Source organism: Lepisosteus oculatus, chromosome 29 (assembly GCF_040954835.1).
Source record: "Lepisosteus oculatus isolate fLepOcu1 chromosome 29, fLepOcu1.hap2, whole genome shotgun sequence".
Taxonomy (NCBI): Eukaryota; Metazoa; Chordata; class Actinopteri; order Semionotiformes; family Lepisosteidae; genus Lepisosteus; species Lepisosteus oculatus.
This window is the reverse complement of record NC_090724.1, coordinates 1,302,779-1,322,138: the sequence shown is the minus strand read 5'-3', so window position 1 is coordinate 1,322,138 and position 19,360 is coordinate 1,302,779. Positions and strand designations below refer to the sequence as shown.

Here is a 19,360-nt window from a genome sequence, read left to right as displayed (position 1 = left end):
TTTCCCCTGGTCTAGTCTCTTGCTCGTTTGTGACCACGTCTCTGGCTTTTCCATTGCGCTGTCAACCGTGTTCACCTGTGCATCGACCCAGCCTGCCTGACTGCTCCCTGGACTGCTTGCTTGTGTTCGTGACGGAAGCAGATCGCGTTTAGTTTCACTCTTCCCTCTTTGCTCAGCTTCTGCATGTCATCAGACAAGTGGAGTAGTCTCACAGGATCTGTCCAGATCTCTTTTTGGACCAAAATGGACCAAAGAGCTTAACAAAAGGACTTCAAAACACACCCCAATTACACTGCAGAGGAATCACAAAAATGCTCTCAATAATTAGTATTTTTATTTTGGTTGGGAAGAGAGGAAAGGTGTTACTTTGGAGAATATTTGAATGAGAACCTTGCATCTGCAACCGATAATCCTCAGGTGGTACACAACATTTTGGCACTATGCCTTAACAGACCAATTAGTTTGTATTTCTTTAATAACATATTGTATAAACATCTAGTTTTTCAGTGGTTTCCATAGTGTAAAAAGGTATTTTTTTAAATTTGGTTAAAGACAATTGCCTTTAGAGTCTAGGCTTACTTAAGTGTTCAAAAAGCCCTAAACTGAAATGCCATTTGTAATGGCAGTAAACATAGAAAACACTGAACCAATACTCATTTTTTTTAACTCTTTTTCTTGGCTGTCACCTTTACACAAAGCAACTTGCATTTGGCCAATTCACTCAGTTTTTTACACAACTCAGGTGAAACACAACAGCTTTCTCTCACCTGAGATACAACCTTCCATTTACAAGTCTGGAACTCAGACTGCTGCCCCTTCTTAGACTGGCTCAAGCCTTCCTCCATCCTGTTCTACACCAGCTTGACTTTGCTATAACCCACCTCGTTTCTTACCAATGCGAGCTTAAGGTGGAGAAGATCATCTGTTCAAAGTTAAGCTCCTTATTCAGAGAAAGAGAACATTCTGCCTGACAACCTTGCCCAAAATAACTGTCTCTAACGCACAAGTGCATAATCAGCAAATGCACTTTTGCTTTGGATTAAAACCTACTTTATCTGCGCACAAAACATGTGCAGCACAGCAATGCACGCAAGCTATGCAGATCAGTTACTGCCATTGAACCGCTCCAACAGGAAAGATTACATTTGCAATTTGACATTTTTAGGATAATTTATATTGCAATAATTCACTTGAATAAAATAAAATAAAACTTTTGTTCTGTGATCCCCCTCATCTTCAGATTCAGGTAACAAGGTTGTCAAGACCAGAAAAAAACAGTCCAAGGCTGTTGAAACAAAAGGACTCCGTTTGACATCCACTAATTTCCTGTCCACCCCCTGGTTTTCAACCTATTCAGATTCAATCCTGTATCATGCATTAGAAATGTATAATTTAAAATCTCTCTGCTTGATGATTGCACTTTCCAACATGTAGCCATCAAGCATGGTTTTAATTTGCCAAAGGCACAAATATTGCAGTTTTGATTTAATCCGGGAGCTAATCAAAACAGTAATCTCCACTAGAACGTCAACAGATTAAGCCTCCTTGGTTCTACTCAGCACTTCCCTAAGCACGGCTCCTTGCAATTTTCCAAGAAAGTTGCTTTATACCAGGTGTTCCAAACTCTGCTCCTGGGAACCAAAACACCAGCTGGCTTCTGATCCACCTGCACCTTCATTTCAATAGCTGGACCCTGAACAAAAGTAATAGATTTAATTTGAAATCTGCTCTGTTCTGAAACCTGTTGGGAGCTGAATTTTATCTCAAGTAATTTGAAATACTAACCAGGGAGCAGAAAAAAACAAAAATAGCTGCACCCAAGTTAAAGTAACAGAAATGGGCAGGTGTGTGTGGTTCACAAGGACCAGAATTGGGAACCCCTGCTTTATACAATAGATTATTACTTTGTTTGAGGATACAACACACAATTTCCCACTTGTGCACCTCTTTGATTCCAGCTCATTTCTTCCAACAACATAGCCATCTACTAGCATTTCAACTTTTACCTCCCAAAACATTTGCAATGTGTGCTGCCAGTGACGAATGCTTCTCATTCATTTTCTATGAAGCTTGTCGCCACCTAGTGCAAGAAACGTGCAAAGCTCAGCCCCCACCCTAGCTGATGCTGCAAGGGTAGCTGGCGAGTCAGAGCAACTGCAGTGACTATATTTGCAACACATACCTGTTTGCCCCACCACCCCACCTTCAAAATCAGTATTGTAGTTGTAAAAGCAATAGGTAGATCTTATGGTCCATCGAAATGCTGTTGTATATGAAATATGGGTTAAAATCAACTCCATGAAGCTTCCTGAAAAAAAAAAACCTCTCCAACAAAACTGGAATTTTAATATGGAGTAACCACAAAAACCATTTCAGACAAGATGACATAAAGGCTTCCCCAGTCCCTGCTGATTATTCACAAATGCATTCCCCAACTTAGCATATTTTTCAGAACATAATTAACAGTTCAACCACCAGGAGAGCAGAAATAGCCGAGACGACCAGGTCACCCCGTCCATACTATCTGAACGTGCCCGAAAGTCTGAATAGGGCAGATGACTGGGGTGTGGCGCTGTTTGCACTGGGACAAACCACAGCTCCAGGTCATCTATTTTAGGGTCATGTGGTTTAGCTTATATTATATCAGATCACACAGGCTTCTGAAAAATTTACAGCAATTTGTTTCTCCCCAAGAAACAGAGTTAAACCCCCACTTTCCAACAAAAACTGATCAATAATACAATTACCAAGTCCGCTGTTTAAGTAGATATGAAAATTGAAAAAGCAGGGACATACATTAGCAGCAAGTTAAACTGAAATGCAAAAAAGGACTTATAGCTTTCAAGCATGCTCATCAATTATGGTAACCCATCCTCCCAACCCGATCAAGTTTTTCTCACAAACCCTGCAGACTTTTAAAAGTATCACAGAGAAGGAAGAAAACACAGGAACCCGAGCGTCACAATTACACAAGGAGAAAAGGCTCATTTTAATGTCACTGTGAATCCTGTAAATATGCAGGGTCACATAACTGAAGGAGCACATTTCTTGAGTTGAATTTTATATCATGGTTGAATACTGAATCTCCATTCACTTTAGGTTTCCACACATCCATCGGAAAATGACAGCACACAGCCTCGTTACACCAAGTGGCTCAGAACAAGAAACCATAAAACGATTTTCATCTTTATTTTCTTCAGCTTTGAAAAACAGTGTCTGACTTTTTATTTAAAATAATTCATGTTAGACAGTACAGTTTTGAACAGAAAGATACCTCAAAATAAATATTTATCCAAAAAAAACAAAACCAAAAAAAAGTCAAGAAACACTCTAAACTAAGATTACAAAAAATGTATTACCATATACAATATGGGTAAAATAAAGCCTTCTGGTCCTTACTCAGCATGCAGCACACGCACTGCCAAGTTCCTGGTCATTCTTATATAAATTAAGGCTACAAAAACATAAGGGTGGCGCACTATAGTTAATCCAGTTTCTTAAAAAAAATTAAAACGGCGCAGTATTAACAAATCAAAATTAAAATAAGCAATAAGACGGTCTTCAAAGGAAAGATGAAAGAAAATGAGCTTATGAAAAAGTAAACTATGCATTACAGAAGCTCACTTCCAAAGAGCTTCTATGAAACTAAAAATAATGCCCCTATTTTCATTTTAAAAATACGTGCAGGTAACTAGAGATTCTCTCCATCTACTGGTATGGTAAGCCCTACTAATACAGCTATAAAATCTCAAAGGGTTACAGCTCATTCCTGAACAGTGTGTGTATATTGAAAATTCAGTGTTGGGGTGAGTGGTGGCATCAATACTAGAAAACCAGTGGTTTTCACGGCAAAATTTCTTACATTTCTTCAAAACAAACTGACATATGTAGTCAACTACAAGACATGAAAACTACAAAACACCTTAAGACAAACAAAGCTCTAACCTAGGATCCAGATGATACTTGATTTGGCCTTTTAAAACTGGTAGAAATTGCCAAGAAATATCCAAAATAAATACAAGGCTGTATTTAAGGAACAGGTTAAAATAAGTGCAAAAACCCACTAGCCATCTCCAGGACACTCACACTGAATGCAAAGATTTTCAAAGTACAACTATGGCAAAAAGCAACTGAAGTGATCACACACTTTTTTTCAACTCGGCACTTCATCTGAACACATTCTCTCAGTATTTTGAACGCAAGTCCATTAAAAGCTGTTCTCTAAAAGTACAATAAAATCTTTAAAATCTTCAATCGCAACAAAAAGTGGGATTTTCCCCCTAAGAACGTGCTCTGAAATATAATAAAAATCAGATTCCTTAAGGCGAGCAATCTTAACTTCACTGCAGTATTGTAATTTTCAGGTATGGTCAAGCTTTCTTTATACAGAACAAAAAAAATGGTTTAAAGGAAAAATCGTAATTGCATACAAAAACACTTTTCAGTTTCGAATCTATATTGGCCAGCTTGGTGTCTTTCACAACTCTTGCACAGAAAGAAATTTTGCAAGGTCAACCACTAATTTTTAACTCATTTAATAGCCAGGTTTACATTAAGTCTTTAACGCTGTCCAAAAGATACTTTGAACAAATAATGATTAATTCAGTCAAATGTTTTTACTTGCTTATGAACTGCTCCAACTTACATCTGGAAGATAAATCAGCTATTATACAAGTCACTTCAATCCTGAATAGCTTTTCTTCAACAAGGTGTAAAATAAACCAATATATCATCTTCACAAATTGTTTGAGCAAAGTTTAAAGATAACTACTAGGTGAGTGGGACCTGGAAAAACAAGTTACTACGGACTTTCCAAGAAGACAACTTAACTTGGTTCTGAAAATAAGATTACCCCCAAAGTCTCTGCTAATGCTTTTATTACTAAAATCAACAAGCACAGCAAAGCAGCAAAGGAAATAAAACTTCACCTGTGCACGTCATTTGCCTCTTCAAAAATGTATGGCGCTTAAGATGGGGGAAATAAACCGTATCGCCAACAGCTGGGTTTAAAATACAAATTAGATTCATCCCTTGTTAAAATTCTTGCTACCCTTTTCAGCTCAGACTGAGGATGGTCAATGTCTTGTTTGCCTGGTGCTCCCAACACATATGAAATTAAAAAAATAAAAGCAAAGAAAACTGAAAATAACAAATGAAACAAAAAACTTCAGCAAAACAAAATCAAATTTAATGATCAGAATAAATGCAAAAGTAAAACAATCAAACAAAACAAAGGAAACACAAAAAAGCAAAAAAGAAAATTAACAGAACCAAAAAGTCTCAAGGCAGTTTCCAGAATCTTGGGATTAGTTTTAAATCTATTTTAAACAAAGATTTTATATGTTACCAACTAAACTGCATGGAAAAAAGCTTAAGTACTTTTTCAGTTTTCTCAATAGAGAATGAATTAACATAAAGCCCCATTTAAAATAAAATAAAACAGAACCAGCTAGAAGGGATGCAAAGAAACTCCAATGCTCAAATGTTTGTATAGAAATTCAGTACCTGTTCAGCCCCTCTTGAATTTCAGAAATAATTCAGTGGGATTAAAATTCACTTCATCAGACCTGCATGTCAGGGTAACACTGGTTGACTTTTGAGGTTCATTCTTGACATTTTGCTGAATGGCCCAAACATCCCCCTTTCATTTGTAAACTTTCTTAATGTCTTGTATCTCTTTGGTCCTTCTTTAACAGCATCTGGATCTAACTAGGTCCCTTTCAAAACAACTTTAAAAATTCTTTTGCCAGCTCCAAAACACCTTTTCCTCAATGCCACGCCTCATTGGGATCTGCTCAATTGAACACCAGCATGCTGTGCCTTCACAGGAACTCTGATTCATGTATAAATGGGAAAACCTCTAATTTACCAAGTGCTTGGTAGTTCAGTTACTGATATTTACACAACCCTGAAAAAAAATAGGAAATCAAGTTAAGGAAGGTGATAAAGGGGGTTTAGGAATTTAAGGCATCTGTAACCAGTATTCTCAATTTTTTTCTAGTGTAAAAAGTAGATGGAACTAAAAAATGACAGTATAGAGAATCAGAGCCTTAAAGACATTGCATGCTGCGTTATTTTACCATGCATATGGCACAAAGTAACATCACCAAGTCTAGCATCACAGAAATTAATTTAAAAACTCAGAATTGGTCAATAGGTCATGGGATCTCTCAAAAACATTTGAACACGTTTGTTGCATCCCAGAGTATCAAAAAAAACCTACACTTTCCTATAAACTAGGACAAAGAAAACACATGTAAATTGGCGTAGAATGGTATTACACTAACAAAGAAAAATTTGCCTTTTCAACTGTTTTTTTGTAGAAAATCTGTGAGGACAAGTGATTTACTTGTGAGACTTGCTGGTTTTGAATGAGACCTGCAGGATTTTGTCCCCAAGGCGATAACCATTGAGGCTGGCGATGGCCATAGCAGCCTCTTCATAGTTTGTCATGGTCACGAAACCAAACCCTTTACATTTATTGGTGTTAAAATCACGGATCACTTTCACGTTAGTGACTGCTCCAAAGGGCCCAAACATCTGCCAGAGGATTCCTTCATCTGCATCCTGCCCAAGATTGTAGATGAAGATACACCAGCCAGACGTGGAGTTCCCAGGAACATTGACACCAGACAGACCACTCATGTGATCTACACTCATGGGGGAAAACCTACAGGAGAAAAAACAGAGTCAACCCACCATGCTGCCGGACAGTATTGAACATGATGGGGGGAGGGGAGGGGGGATGACCACTTTCCCAAGCAACTGTAAGGTGACAAGGGTCAATTTGGAACCTTGTTTCTTTATCTCCATATACAACAGAAGAGTTCAAACTAAATTCTGAAAATCTTCCGAATATAGCCTGTAATAGAACTAGGAAAACCTAGTTAAAACAGTATATACCTCCGACATAGGTTCAACACAAGTGAAAATAAAACTTGGAACACGACCAATGATTTAAATGATGGTATAATCAATTATTTGACACAGTAAAGCAATGAATGTCTATTAATTCTATGAAAGGATAAAGTTAAACTTCCCTTTTTCACAAATGGGGGAAAAAAACTCCAAAAACCAAGCTGCACAGTAAACGTCAATAAAGGAAGGGCTAGTTGGACACATGCTCAACTCCAAAATAGATCATAATATTAAGCTCAGGGGGTTATAAAAGCTTATTTTGAAGTAGAGAACACATGCATCCAGCTCATCTTATTTTGTTCGAATGGTCTGGACAGCTGTTAAGGGACAATGCAAATGAAGCCGTTAATGGTCCCGCCCGACCGTGCGGGCCCTCACCTGAACCTCTGTGCCTGGTGGTGGACCGGCCCGCCGAAGCGCCGTGACTGCGAGTGGTACAGCTGGGAGAGCAGAGCCGAGTTCTTGGCCTGATTGGGGTTCGCTGCGAATTTCACCGTGATGGGCTCCGTGGCGCCGGGGGGCTTCTGACCGTTCAGGTCTTTGATGGCGTCTTCCGCCTCGGCTCTTTTATCAAAGCGGATGAAGGCAACGCCGCGGGACAAACCTAGAACGCGTGGAGGGGAAAAAAAAATAAATCGGTTCGTTATCCCAGGCTGGCTCCACTTCACATCAGCCTGTGCGAAGGCTGCCAAGGGAGCAGTGGACAGCAGCGCCAGGCGTCAAGACGAACGTGTGCTTTACGCGGTTTCAAGCGTCGATGCCCACCTGAAGCCTGATCGACGAGGACACGCGAGTTAATGATGCGGCCGTATCGTGTGAACATGTCCTCCACATCTTTCTGTGTCATGGACTTGGGCAGACCACTTATGTACAGATTCGCATCCTTAATGGTGTCAGAACTTGGCCGGGCATAGGAAACCTAACAAAAGAAAAGGGAAACATTCTTTTAGTTAGAATACTAGCTTTTTAAATGGCATTGAAAAAATCCAAAATAATTTGCTGCAGTAGAAGCTCTATAAATGGGAAGTTTTTCTTTACGGACTAAGCAGTTTATCCACCTTTAAAGCAGCTCTCTACAATGCTGGAAAAATTAAACCTTGCTCACTGGCCTGTAAGACATAAACCTTGTGCTAACAAACTTTAAAAGGTAAAGGAAGATGAACTTCTACTGAATATTGTATTAACTGCATTACAGAATTAGTTCTGTATATTTTCACTTGTTTTTAAACACATCCTAATGAAAATGTTATTTCGAAACTGACTCGTTTCACTTTCAAATTTGTATATTTATCCAGGTGTCATTACCCTCCACTTGACAGTAGCCATTAAACAAATCCCTTAAGATTAAAAATCTTAAGACAAGTACTAGTGGATTTGTCTGAATAAACTTTCCAACAATCTTTTCACCATATAACAAACCTCAGACGACTCCACATCAGACCCCAACCCACCCACCTTAAAAAAGAAAAAAAACTGTAGACAGTAGGGCATGTGTGCTCTAAAGTACTGAATTCCTATTCCTAAATGAGGAGATATAAAAAGGTTTGCAACAGAATACACATCTTGCACAGACATTTATCATGCAGGACTTCTGGTTGATATGCCACCCCACCAGAGGGAATAAGGGTTTGCTCCAGATACAATATAGCTTAGGAAAGCAGTGAAGCTACTGAATGGAAGACAAAGTTAAGATCTGGTCAACAGGGCCAATACAAAGTATACAGAATATTCAAGTTTAGCTGCAATAGTTTTCCCTTCCCCAACACTCACTTGGATATAAAAGTCGTCAGAAAAGAAATCCTGCACGACAACTCTCTTGGCAAGAGCAAGCCAGTGGTCTGGGTTTTGTTTAAATCAGGTAAGATGCAATTGCACACTGGACAAAAAAAAAATCAATTTTAAACTAACCAGGCCTTTCAGAACTATGTCCCAGTGCTCACCTCCTCAATCTTCAACATAAAATGGATGCTTTGTATCACAGGGTTAGCCCTCTGCTGCCCAGGGACTATTTATACACAAGTCACATCTATGAGTTGACACATGTATACAAGAACACCTCTTTGCACGTTACCTTGATAGTTTTAGACTGTAGTCTCAGCCCATTGAGTGTATTGATTGCCCTTTCTGCATCACTAGGGTTAACATAGTTAACAAATCCGTACCCTAAACTGTGGCCTAGAGAAAAAAAAGGAAAACAATAAAATAAAATAAAAAACGTTTAATGGCTCCAAATTCTGTAGACTGGAAAAATTAATTCTTCAACAAAATAAATCTGTACAATGCATGCTAATCTATAAAGTTCAAACATGTACAAAAGAAAACTGCCTTCACACATTCACAAGTGCTTTGCTGGAGACAGAATATGGCCAAGACTATAATTCAAACCTTAGGATGTTTGTAAAATTGAGACTGGGAAGGATCTAATCTCTAATTACATGTTATATAAACATAACATTCTGAAAGGATGTGTATAAGCCTTGGTCTCTCAAAACCACCCTCCTAATAAATAAATCCATTTAGTGTCCTAAAAGTTGTAACCTAGAGGTCCAAACTGCCAATCATTTGACGTGCAGAGGACAAGATTTTGAGCCTTGCTGCAGAAATAAAAAAAACGCATTTTATAACATTTGGGTGCAAACAGGAAAAAAGAGTTGAGTCTTTAAGACGTACATCCAATAATCTGAGGGAACTTATACACTACCTCTATGAATGCACACACAAATGGAATGCAGCTCCATAACTAAGATTCTGAAGGTATGGATAAGTATTTCCATACAAAACACACACTGAGTTGCATACGAAAAGCAATAAAATAAAAGCACCTTCTTTGTGCCCATAGTGACTCAATGAAAACTAGCGTTTGCAATTTTTTTACAACTTTGTTTTTCAAGTAGGACTTGAAAAAACAGAGCTAAAAAAAAAAGTAGGATTTTCACTTAACTCACATATGAGCCAAGTTAATGGCACACTCACTCACTCAAAGACCGCTTGACAAGGTGATCTTGAATGGCCATGGAAGGCCTCCCTATCATTATGGACTCGCTCGTGTCTCTAATGAGGATTACCTGCCACTTTGTCGCGGATGAGCTTGGCGGACTCGACCTCCCCGATGCTGCTGAAAAGGCTACGCAGCTCATCCTGGGTCATGTTCTGGGGAAGGTAATTGACGATCAAGTTTGTTTTGGCATCCTTTGATTCATCTGCCATGTGGTCTTCGTAACCATTTGACATGTCATAAACTTCCTAGAAACGTGAAAGGCAAAGGGTTACATTTTAGTGCACTAGAAGCCGTGCACAAGCTCAGGAGTACTGTGAATAAAGATAAGGAAAACCAGCCCCTAACCATTTCATTTTTAAAAACAACAACAGTACTTTTAAAGAGAAAAGCTCAACCAAAAGCAATAAAATAAAACATGTTATATGTTATGTTAATACAAAAGAGGTGTATTGTATGACCATACTGCTGACACTATACTCACGCATCTTTCACTAGTTAAACCTCCAATGCAACATACACCACAATCTGCTGTAACAGACCACGTTGCTTTGATGTTTACAAGTAATTCCCCCATTTCTATTTTTACTCCATTATATCAAATGTGTCATTTCATTCAAGTACCACATCTTAAGATGAAATGCAAGAATACTGAAGTACAAAAAGCAGAAGCTCACATGGTAAACATGAAGAAAACTGCCCTCATTAATAGGTTAACAGGTAACTCTGGAAAATGAAGCAGATAACAGTGCTGCTTAACAAGAATAAGTTTATCAAATGACACAAATGCAAATTAAATTGAAAAGCAATGCTTAGTTGTTAGCAGTGATTCTAGGCTACATTTTTAAGGTAGACCACCTCTGACTAGAACACCGACTTAAAACCAAAGGTACCCAATTCTTCAACTCCTTCCCTGATGCTATGCTCATGCTGAAAACAGACATTGTGTAACAAACATGACTTAGAAGCACCTGTACTAAATGAAACTATACTGGTAACTTGCTAAGAATAAAATAAGCTCACTTCTGAAATAATAATGGTATTATCTAGGTGCATAAGTACGAATGGATGCATTCACAAGAGAGAATAATGACTTGCCCCACCAATTTTAAAATCATCTTACAGCCTCTGATTAAAATAAACAACAAATTATATTTCAATAGCATCACAAACAAGGAAAGAAACTGTGCTGCAGCTGACAACGTAACATTTCTACTGTCATAATATCCACTGAACAGATGCACTGTACTGAAAATCATATTCCAATTGATAAACCTGCACGTAGTATTTACAAATAAGGTTCAAACAATAACTATGATTCCCTGGTACACAAACCATTCTCTGGCACTTTTTCTCAAGCCAGAGAGCAAATAAGGGAAACAGGCCTTTTTGACCCCTGGTAAGCAGCTACCATAAAAAAGGCGCTTTTTACAAAAAAAAACGTTTCCTTCAATACTGTGGTCTGGGCACAAGTCTTGAGAGGTGTAGGCTATGTACTCAGCATGGGTTCACAAAGGGAACCAAAACTAGCTGGCATGTTTAATGCTTTGTTGCATGAATGATGTCAATGTTTAGAATAAAAAAAATACATCTTATAATGCTCTCAACCTGACTCACGTCTGCATTGAGAGTGCAATGGCAAGCTGTTCGAAATTCTGAATGAAACCCTGTGTTTCAAATATATGCAGCAGACCTAAGATTGCAAGAATGAGGACATTCATAAAGATCAGGGTTTCTGCTTTGCAGACATTGTTCTGTTTGCTGACGCTGCTTGCAGGACTAGACTACTGATTCAGAAAGTTTCTGCAAAATGTTCAAGTTTCCCCACTGACAAACACCTTATTGTCATTCTTGTGCAACACTGCATACTTAGCAGTTACTAGAGAAGGCTCTTTCATTATGTCCAAGCCCCGGAGCTGCTGGGGAGAATCAGCTGCAGCAAACTGAACTTGCTGAAACTCAACTGAAGGCCTTGCGAACTGAACTCGAGTCGCTAAGGGCAGGCCAGTGCTTTTCAGTCCTGGCCCTGGACCAGGATAAATGGGGGGCGGGGCAGTGGCTCTGCGCCTGTGGCTGGGAGGTTGCCGGTTCGAATCCCGCGGCCGGCAGAGAAATCCTCCTCCGTTGGCCCCCTGAGCAAGGCCCTTAACCCCAACTGCTCCAAGGCGCCGTATAAATGGCTGACCCTGCGCTCTGACCCCAGGCTGTGTCTTATGGAGAGCAAGTTGGGGCATGCAAAAAGACAAATTCATAATACAAGAAATTGCATATGGCCAATAATGTGATTTTCTAAATGAACATCCTCGATGATCAACACCACTGTGAGCTGAATGATTCCAAAATGCATTAAAAAAAAATGACACACCCTGAAAGAAAACTAGAGGAAAATCAACTTTCAGCAAGTTACACAATGCTGCCAATACTTTCAAATGTTACTGTGACTTTAAATCCCTCGGACATAAGTCATTAATGGAACATTAAAGGGCTTCTGGACACTACGTCATAAAGGTTTAGATATTAAACTAACCAGTGCAATTCCCCATCAATACAATTATCATGCACTACTTGTCTTCAAATATCCTGCAGCTCAGTTTTATATCAAGCTCAATCTGTGTACTCATTTCATGCCACAGAAGGATGGCACACTCAGGACACTACAGAGTATCTCCCTCACCACAAAAAAATCCTTACTCCTTCACACTATACTTGCCGTAAAATGTGCATGAGCTACACCTTGTGTAAAATAATTATATCAGGGGATTCTGACACAATATTCAAGCAATTTCTTTATGTAAAGCGTTGTGAGAGTGTAGATCAAGCCACTCAGCCTTGCTGTAGAAGACAACACCTAGACGCCTTTCAAGAAATGGTAGGATGAGATTCTTAGATCAACTAGCTACCAAATGAGCACCATTCATATTTTCACTACAACAGTAATATAGCAGGTCTTTTACCAAAAGATTCCTTATTCTTTATGTGCACTGTGAGAGAGTGTGATAAAACAGTGCAACATCACTCTCAGAAAGCCAAACATCTGAGAACACAGAACATTTTGTGACGAAAATGCTGAACAGCCCCTTTACCAGCTTTGCATTTTTTTCAGATTTTCTTAATTAAAACTGCAGTTTTGGAATGTGATAAAGCCGAGGAACAGCTTACTAACACTAATGTTACAAAGCTTTTTAATTGTAAGTGTACCGAAAGTGGGTAGCTTTACAACTTTCCACTTCCACCTGCTTTGACTTCAAGGCATTCCTTCACAACCTCACAGATTGCAGCTTTGCTCAATTGGCTCCTCAAACCACAGACAGCAATGGTCTGAACAACATCAGCAGAGTAAAACTTACTTATCTCACTACAGTCTAAACCCATTATGTATAGTATTATTCGTAAACATGATATCTTACAATACTTACAAAGAAATGTAAGCTGGTGTTAAAATGTTGTGACATGAAACTTTAAGAACAAGCCATATACAGTGCTTAACTGCTAAAGCTAATAATTAAGGGTTGGAGAACACAAAATGCCTTTAAAGAACTGATTTTTAAAACTTTTCAGTAAACTGGTTAATCCTTGCTCTGCAGTGTAATGGCCTGAAATTGCTCTAACTGAAATGCAGTGCAAGTTCCCTGCTTGCTGTACTGCCGGATGTGCAGGAAAATAGTAACAACCTTAAACTTGAAAGGGGGGTGGGGCTAACCCAAATTCATCACACTTGTCTATAAAATATTCAGCCAACCTACAAAGGTAGGCATACCTTCTTCAGCTTAACAGCACCTACACCAAGTTAGTCAAGTTTTAACTGTAAACAATTTTTTATACAATTTACAAGAAAAGGATAGTATAAGAAAGAAAAAATGGCAATAGAAAACTCACGTTAAAATATGTCCTGAAATATTTAGGGCATTATATCTGAATACAATACAGTTCTATACAAACTTTCTTAGTGTACAAATCTGCTACTCACTTTTAAGTATCTAATGTGGCCCCTTCTGACTGCCATGAAGACAATTCGCAGATCCCAAATCTGAAGGTATCAAAAAATAAAGTAATAAAAATATGCTGTGAAAAATGGGGTAAGGGAGGGAAAAAAACAGAAGGTGGTCAGCCCTTTTCAGGAAATACCTGTGGGGAAAAAAAACAGAAAAATGGTCAATTTTTCAGCATGTATTTTAACACATCACTTTCATTGTGCCTACAGATATTTTATTACTATACCCCTTCACAGAAATGCAGCTAGTTTTACATTAACTATAAACCCTTCATGGGAGACCTGTAGAAATGTTGGCAGACAATTTGGATTCTTACAATTTGTAAAACATAAAATGAGGGTGAAAATACCAAAGGGAAACAATCAATCTCTATTAATCTCTTAAACTGCTTTAATTCCAAAAACCCAATGCATGAAACAGATGTGTATACTATTAAATGACTTCTGTGTTAACATTTTCAGATTTCAACCAGTGGCTATACTCCTTGCTTCAGCAGTGGATTCCCAACATTTTTGCAAAAAAGGCACAACTGTTTTTCTCCATCTTACTTTCTGCAAAACCAACATACTTTGCGATGCATGCAAATAGCAACTATAGTTGTTTTGATTAAATTATTATGACTGAAGATATTTTACATATGTGAAAAATACTGTGGGCCCAGCGCATATCAATAAAGATCCAACCTGTAAAACAACCCTGGTAAAGGTCTATAAACCTGTTTTGTTTTTTACTTTATCACAATTCACTACACCATAAAACAAAAGTAAACTCAAAACTATACGATATTTAAAAAAAATAAGGATTTTATATGTTAAACATTCACATATGCACGCAAGACTCTTAAAAAGCATAGAAGCCAAGACTTTTTTTTTGGAGGGGAGGCAGCATTGCGAGAATAAATTGAGGTGCGTTTTCTGGCTTAAACAAGAGACACTCGCAAATCTGGTCGTGCAATTTTATCAACACCTGGGGGACCATGATTACAGACCTCAGCTACAAAAAGACAAGGTCCCGTTGAGTAACTAAAAACATAAACGCTCATTCGTGCTCGGGGAGACCTGAGCCTGGATGAAAAACGACTGGGTATCAGGGAATCTCACATTCACGGTGAACAGACCAGAGTCCCACCGAGGTGAGCGCACATTCTTCAACACTGCAATGCACTGCTGAAGACACAAACTACCAGGGTACACGTAGTTACAGTATTTAATTGGTAAAGACGCGACAGCACACCGGCATCGCATCAATACTGTGATCACGCCACAAATGCCGCTTCTCACACATGCAAACGCTGTCTGGGGGAAATCTGTCCAGGACTCTCCGCCGACAGACTCTGCAAACGAGCTAAGCGTTTCATTTTAGCGGCTTCACCGGCAACTAGCCTACGGGACCGCAGCGAAGGGCTTCAATTTATTCAGAAGAGGCCGTTCTCGGCTTCATCGCATCTGATTTTGAAACAGACCGCCCAACTGGGCGCAAGGACAGGAAAAAAAAGACACCAGGGAAAGAAAAGCCGCCTTTTAGCTTTCGGTAAAAATCAAAGATCTGGGGATGCAACCGAGTTTTATTTCCACACTAAGCTGCATGATTAATAAAATACTCGCCAAAGACCATTAAAAGACCATTAAAACTTTAACGAGTTTCTATACGACTTTTCTGCACCTCAGCTTATGGACAGATATGCAAATGACATTTTCGGAATGTAAATACAAAATCATTACGTGTGAGTATTTACGGCTAGTGCGCTGGTCGTTTCTAATCCAAGCCAAGTTGCAAAGCCCTTTTTTTAAAAACATATACGTGGAGAATTTAAGATATTCGTCACAGACTCATTCTGCTTTTCCCAGGCATAGGCTGGCAGCAGGCTGTGATGGTGGGGGGGCGTGAGTTTACAAGCACTTACACAACACAACGTAAAAGCAAAACAGAAAATAAAACATGAAAATTACCGTTAAACACAAAAACGTGCGAATTAAATAATGGTCTCTCATGCCCTCTTTCCTCACAGGCCCTAAATCCCCGCTGTTTCTTTACATCCACAGCGCCTTCTGCCTGCTTCCATTCCCGGTCTGAAAACCCCGCGCAGGCGGCGGCTACTCGGAGGGGCCTACGTAGGCCTCTCCTCGTCACCGCATGGCGACCCCCCGTTTTCATCCATAACCCCGTCATTTTCTACACACCGAGCCGTGGGGACGTTTCGAGGCGACTCACCTGCTTAACCGTAACTCCGACGCTGTTTTTATGGTAAAGAGCTCGACCCCGGCTCTGATGTCGACGTTGTTATTTCGAAGCTACGGCTCCTCCTGACACAATGAACACCAGGATCCGCGACCACTGCCGGCGAGAGACTGGACTTGCGCACGTCCCGCCCCCCGTCGTCCCCTATTAGACAATTCCCCTGTCACTCATTCCCGATGTGCACCTATATTGGCTATCTTATTTGTCACGGTCAAATACGTCAGGGAGCTCCCGCCTTCCTCGCATTGTGATTGGATGAGCGGTCTGTTTGTCCTAATAACGTCTAGTGCAATTGTCCCACGGTACCATCAATCACTTAAGATTACATTGTTTTTTTTTCACCCTCTATGTAGTTGCAGAGCTGCGGAGCGGCCCGTATACATTAACATCAGGGTTGGCTGGGTCTGTTTCAGTGATCGTCAAATAATGGGCGTTCAGGATTTATCGTATCTGCGTCCAAGGTCAGAAGCCTCCCAGTAAGGACACGAAAAGTGGAGAACGATTTTTTCCCCGTCAGCTCTGCAAACCGTGGCTATAACGGGGAATCGCGATACTGTAATGCGTTATAACCTACCCTGTATTTGCAAATGAGATCACCTGTCTTATTTTTTTCCCCGGGATGCAAAAAAAGCACGCCTCAAAATAAACTTAGTACCTCGTTGCTGGTGAGTTTTGCAACGTATCTGAGAAAAGAAAATCTAATGTTACGTGGGAATTCATAAATCTGGAGTCGTAGCTCGGTGGCGCAGCGCTGGGGCCCCAGCTTCAATTTCTGATGCACGGAGTTTTCCCAGAAGCCAATTAACCTACCAGTATGTCTTTGGAGTGTGGCAGGAATCCCATAGCAATATAGTGAGACCATACAAACTCCATGCAGACAGCAACCCAGCTCTGTTAAATCCCTCTTGTGCAGCTTCCGTTGTAATTGTCTGGCTCTTGCTAAGGTGTCCTTTAGGTACAGTAGGTGGTGAGGGGTAGGAGGGTAAATTGTTATACCATTGTCTTCTTAGTTTATTCTGTCACAAAAAGAAATCAGTGATAATCTTGTCAGCAGACATTTGTGAATGAAATATACCAGTAAAAAGAGTGGTCATTTTATCAACATTCAGTATTTGGAGTTAATTTGCATTTTTCGTGTAGCCTCCTTCAGTACCGATACCCGTGTAGCAGCTGTTTCCTCAGCTGATTTCTAGGGAGAAATTTCTAGTTTCCTCCCACTGTGCAGACATCCTGGTGGGTTATTTGCCAATGTGGGAAGACTGGCACCAGTGTGTGCCTTGTGCTGGACTGGCATCCTGTCCAGGGTGTACGCTGCCTTGTGCCTGTTGCTGCTGGAGACAGGCTTCAGCTCCTCTATGACCCTGGAATGGATTACGTTATTAGAAGAAGTTATACAGAAGTAGTTAGTATTGACAAGAGAACTGTATTTCTTTTCCAGAGTGTTGCAGAAAAAGCGTTCTGTATTGGAGTATCCGCACTCCCGTCTCATGGCTGTTATATCATTTTGAGCTCAACCATATTCACAGACAAAAGGCGTCACAAAAATGTAAAAATAAAATGAAGCCATGCTGTTACTTCCGCTTTACAAGGTGTGTCATACGCTTTGGTTCATAACGGCTGTAATCAAATTGCTTTACCGTGACCCCTCTGGTTTCCAAACCGGTTTCTGTGCCTCCAGCTCAGCCTGCTCGAGGCAACACACTCGGGATACTTCAGATTTCCTACCAGGAGGAATGAAACACCACGTCCAGACTGGCAGTTCACTTGCTAGGGAGCGTTCTTTCTTTTTTCGTTCCTGTCCGATGTGGAAACCTCCGGCGTGGTTCTCAGCTTGTTGTCCTGGCGCCTCTGTAGTTGCTCCTGCCTACGGGCTCCTGCCCCTCGACCCCTCTGCACAAGAGTGCCGAGACCCCACCTGTTCTCTCGCCAGCACCCGCACCCTGGTGGTCCTACCCTCTTCATGGCAGTACTGACAACGAAGCCTGATCTTCCTCTCTTTCCCACCTTCAGAGTCCAGTAGCCCCTTCTGCATCTCCTCCTGGAAGGTTTCATACCACCTTAAGGTCAGCTTCTCTCAACTGATCCTCTTTTACTCCTCTCCTGCCAACTGTCGTATCTCTATTCTATTTGAACCTTATACCCTCTCCTACTCGGGCACCAACAGAAAACACAGATCATCCTTGACTCCTTCCTCTCCTGTTCCCAACACTTTCTTTCCTATTCCTCAGCAAAATGCTCAGCTCTGGGCTCCAGGGTCTCTTCCAATCACACTACTGTAAGTCTCTTTGCTGGCCTAAATCCCTGCACTGGCTCCTTATTGCTGTTTGCATCCAGTTCTCTGCTCCCTCCTCTGCCTGCTGCTCTCTCCTGCCCCCAATCCCTGATCCTCCCTGCACACCCTCCCACATTCCCTCGGACCCGGATCACAGCAGTCTTTCCGCTCCTACTCTAGCTCTGGCCATGCAGCGGCAGGTGGTGCACTTCAGCAGTGGACTGTGTCCCTTCTTCTGTGTAATGTGCTTTGGGGATCCTTTGGGATGAAAAGCTGTTTTCTCAAATACAGTTACCCTTTCTGATAGATGGGCACTGCGATGACTCATCTGCACACGCTGTATTTGTTTCTGCATGTTATCTCCATGATGCTGATAAGCAGCACTCAGTGACAGTGACCATGTTACCAAACTAAACATTTATTCCTGGAAACATAGGAGTTCTCCCACTGCTGCAGACCTGGTCTCTGAGCAATAGTGATTGAATCCCAGCTGGGATTCAGTACTGCACCCATCACACTGCTGTCTTGTAGGTTTGCGAGTTGCTGTTTTACACCTTTTTGATTGGAGGGCAGCTCAGTGGTGCGGTGGCCAGCGTTGCTGCCTCACAGTGCTGGGGCCCTGGGTACAATTCCTGCGTCATCTCCATGATCTTCCCCTGGCCGAGTGATTTTCATCCAGGTCCCCTCCAGTCCATAGCTATGCTGGTAGGTTAACAGGCTCCTGTACAAAATTGGCCCTGGTGCAAGTGTGTGAGTGTGTGTGAGGGGCTTAACGGTTTGAAAACAGATTGATGTATTGATTGGATCTAACGGTTAGGTGCCCTGGCTGACTAATAAATGAAGCAACAGTTACAGGGACTTACTTAAGGCCCTTCCAGTACAACATTGCCTTCTCAAGGATCTGCAACAAATTTAACATTTTTAGAAAATAAAAGCAGGAACACA

The 19,360-nt window shown here is 40.6% G+C and overlaps 1 protein-coding gene across 2 annotated transcripts; it reads right to left on the bottom strand.

Annotated features, from left to right (window-relative positions):
* Positions 1–2,328: 2,328 nt before the first annotated feature.
* elavl1a (ELAV like RNA binding protein 1a) lies at positions 2,329–16,269 on the bottom strand. 2 transcript variants are annotated; one of them, XM_006639772.3, is made up of 7 exons: positions 16,117–16,269; positions 13,881–14,038; positions 9,984–10,161; positions 8,990–9,093; positions 7,684–7,837; positions 7,297–7,522; positions 2,329–6,670 (listed from the first exon to the last, which is right to left on the bottom strand). In XM_006639772.3, the coding sequence occupies exons 2-7, from the start codon at positions 13,914–13,916 to the stop codon at positions 6,346–6,348; spliced, it is 1,023 nt and encodes a 340-aa protein (XP_006639835.1). In that variant the 5' UTR covers positions 13,917–14,038; positions 16,117–16,269; the 3' UTR covers positions 2,329–6,345. The 2 variants fall into 2 exon arrangements, with proteins under 2 accessions (XP_006639835.1, XP_015220950.1); XM_015365464.2 differs by lacking the exons at positions 8,990–9,093; positions 13,881–14,038; positions 16,117–16,269 and having other exon boundaries at positions 9,984–10,153.
* Between the last annotated feature and the right edge of the window lie 3,091 nt (positions 16,270–19,360).